Source organism: Solanum dulcamara, chromosome 11, assembly GCF_947179165.1.
Source record: "Solanum dulcamara chromosome 11, daSolDulc1.2, whole genome shotgun sequence".
In the NCBI taxonomy this organism is placed as follows: Eukaryota; Viridiplantae; Streptophyta; class Magnoliopsida; order Solanales; family Solanaceae; genus Solanum; species Solanum dulcamara.
The window spans coordinates 19,570,488-19,573,994 of record NC_077247.1 but is presented as its reverse complement, the minus strand read 5'-3'; the positions used below and the strand labels follow the sequence as shown (position 1 = coordinate 19,573,994).

Below are 3,507 nucleotides of genomic sequence, written 5' to 3'. Positions count from 1 at the left end.
TCCGTCATGGCCTCTTTACGTACAAAATATATTGCTTGGAATTCCGTCCCGATCTCTCTAAGTACAAATTTTGTTGCAGATAAGTGCTATTAGGAAAATATATTTCTTAACATAATTATGGGAGATTAATCTCTTGATTACATATTTTGGTACATGTGCAACATTCGTGTCGAAGAACTAATAAGTAAACAAATGTGATATTGTCTTTTCTTTCAACAATTTTGTGCGATTTTTTTATAGTCACTCATTAGAGATTTCTTCACAGGGATATTATCAGGCTAATTTTGTTGAAACTTTAAGTATTTCTTGTGAAAAATATTTACCTGTATTTATATGCATAATCAAAATTTCCAAGTAATTTACTTGGTTCTTTTAATTCGTAGGTAATGATAATCAAAGATTATTTTTTCATCAAACTTTTTTATAGGTTAATTTACTGGAAACTAAATTAGTTAAGATTATCCGGTGTAATCCCCATGAAAATTTTAGATAAGTCACATGGTTAATTTACTGGAAACTAAATTAGTTAAGATTATCCGGTGTAATCCCCATGAAAATTTTAGATAAGTCACATTTTTTCTTATAGCATGCATAATAAAAAGAAGTGAATGACAACATATATTAATTTATTCAATATACCAGCTAACTCTTTTCATTATATATATATATATATATAAAACAAAAAATCATACTTGTTGAATTCCATTTTCCATGTTAATTGAATAACAAAATCTAGACTTTGGATATGCTATGCTCTCTATATAGATGTTACCTTGTCATTTTGCAAATGTTTTGCAACTTGCATTTCTAAGCTTTCAATCACATTCTCTAATTTAATAATCTTCTCAACGAATGTGATTTGTTGTCTGAAAAGGTGGATTCCGGATTCAATTTGAACTCCCATTTCCTCCAAAGTTGCATGCAATGTCATGTTTTCCTCATGTGCATTCTTCCATTTCCTCTTCATTGATTTATAGCCATCAAGTGACCTCAACAGTTGTTCCGAGAGTGATTTATTTTTTTCTACATTAATTTCTTGTTTTTCAACACTACATCCATGTAATCTTTCTACTAAACACTCATTTTGCTCTTTTAATTCATTAATAAGATCCTCCATTTCATTGACTTCATGAACCTTTTTTGATAACTCTGCTGCCATTATTTCTTTTTCCTTCCCTAAGCTCCAACACATGACCTCGAGGCTCTTTCGTGCTACCAAGCTCCCGTTAAGCTGCCTCTTCAATCTTTCTTTTTCATCAATTATTACTTCATCCTGCTTCTTTTCCTTTCGAGCATTACTAGTAAGCTTAACATCTGTGTAACAACGCCTTAGTTTAGTTTCGGATGATCTCTTATCACCAAAGGATTGACATTTCTGAATTCGTGTCCTAACATTATCAAGAATTGTCATCATAGTCGCCACCCTCAACATTCTCAGGCCATCTGTGTTTTCTTTATTACAAGCATCTTTATGGTCTTGAATTAGCTTTAACAATAACTTAAAATTTGCTGCAACACCTAAAAGAATAAAAAATTTGAAAAAGAACAATGAGAAAAAAAGGTGATCAGATTATTAACATTATGTTCAATACTCTGCTTTATATTTGACTACAAATGATATACATTCTTATTTATATATGTTGGAGTTGAAAGTGTTTTCTTTCGATCAAATAAATACCTTAGGAGATGAACTCTTATTTGTCATATGTCCTACTTCCACAAATAGAAAAAAAACTATATTTATTATTTATGCAAAATCTTATTCAGATGATGGAGGAGTAACTAAAAGAAAATAAGAATATAACCATCAAAACAGAGAAAGAAAAATATAAATTAATATAACCACCCAAAAAACGTAAGAGGAAATATTACCTTCTAAAGTAGAATCATTATAGGATTGTTCAGATGTAGGAGGAGGAACTAAATCCTGAAATGAATTTACCTGAAGACTACTCATGTTTACAAAAAGCAAAGAAAGTTTGAATGATGATTATGAGGGCAATATTGAATGGTTATTCTTCTAAAAAAATCGTGTTTTTTTCCCGTTTGTGTTTCAAATATTATTAGAGATCCAAAGAAGATAGGTTGCTTTGCGGACCTTCTCTCTGTTTCTCTCTTGTTTCTTTCTACCCTTCTTACATGAGATTCATTTTCTTTCTTTGTCTTTTTTTGGTTTTCTTCTTTGTAATTTGTTGGTGTTAGATCATCAGCAAATGGTTGGCTCATGAAAGATGTTATTGAATATTTGGTAATTGTTTAATGTATTCATTGACTGTTAGTTATTTGAATTTCTTGGTCATAAACAAATGGCTTCATAAGATAAGTCCATGCCTATTCACTAATTTATTTTCTTATTGTCAAGAATAATATAAAGATTTAAGGTTTAAGTACTAATAATTGAAATATTCATGCAATTTAATCAAAAATAGAAGTTATTAGTTTTTTCAGAGAAAGGCCTAAAACGCCTTTCAACTATTTGAATTAGTACAAAATTATCCTTCATCCACCTTTTGACCCCCAAATACCCCTAATGTCAATATTTTGGCTAAAAAATATCCTTATTTCTAATGACCCACATTCATAAGGTGGATGAACGGTAATATTGTACCAAATCTCATGGTTTAAGGATATTTTAAACCCTTTTCTTTAAAATAATGTAAAATTACTTAATATGTGAGCTCATATGACTGACTTAATTTTGAATTCCATAGAAAATTTTAAAAATAAGAAAAGGTCAGTGCTCTACTCTATACACCACTTTTTCTTCTTTTTGGATCTAGTCCATCATTTTGTTTTTTTATTTTTTTAACTTATGACAAAACAAGGGAGAAAAAAAAAAGGAAAATCGTGAAGACATTCATATAGAAATAATTAGTTCAATAGAAGATGATTTAATTAAGCAATTATGTACGTATACTGCATTTTTCTTTTGTGTGTACTAATATTAAAAACACAACAATAAAAATAACTTTTTCTCATATCCTCATCCCCACCCCACCGTGATAATGATACAAATTAAATGAATATGAACATATAAATTTATTTCAAGTTTGAATCCTTGATGTCCTAATTAAGAATAAAAGATTAAAAATAATAAAAAGAGGGAATGAACATTACATTTCGATAATTGATAGAAGATTTTATATTAATAAAAATAAAAATAATATTTAAAAGGACAATTAGATGGGGCAATTATTGATTTAGTTGGATTATAATAAATCGGGAGTTGATTTAAAATCGGCCAACTAGAAAGTTATCATAAAATTAATAAATTTTTGAATATTATTTTCAAGCGTATCGTATCAAAGTATGGGTCATATGTAGTTTTTATTATTTATTTGAGAAGAATTTATATTTGAACTAATCTAATTAGGCAACATAATAAATAAATATTTAATAATTATACTCCAAGAGAGCTTTAAAAAGAAGAGTAAATATGAACCAAATGGTTAATATTAAGAGTATTTTTGAGCCAAAAGCTTGATGTCAAAGGTATTTGAGGCCCGA

The 3,507-nt window shown here is 28.7% G+C and overlaps 1 protein-coding gene across 1 annotated transcript; it reads right to left on the bottom strand.

The window, feature by feature from the left end:
* Nucleotides 1–757: 757 nt before the first annotated feature.
* LOC129872441 (uncharacterized) lies at nucleotides 758–1,957 on the bottom strand. The gene is made up of 2 exons (XM_055947430.1): nucleotides 1,873–1,957; nucleotides 758–1,518 (listed from the first exon to the last, which is right to left on the bottom strand). Exons 1-2 carry the CDS (start codon nucleotides 1,955–1,957, stop codon nucleotides 758–760), a joined length of 846 nt encoding a protein of 281 aa, XP_055803405.1.
* Between the last annotated feature and the right edge of the window lie 1,550 nt (nucleotides 1,958–3,507).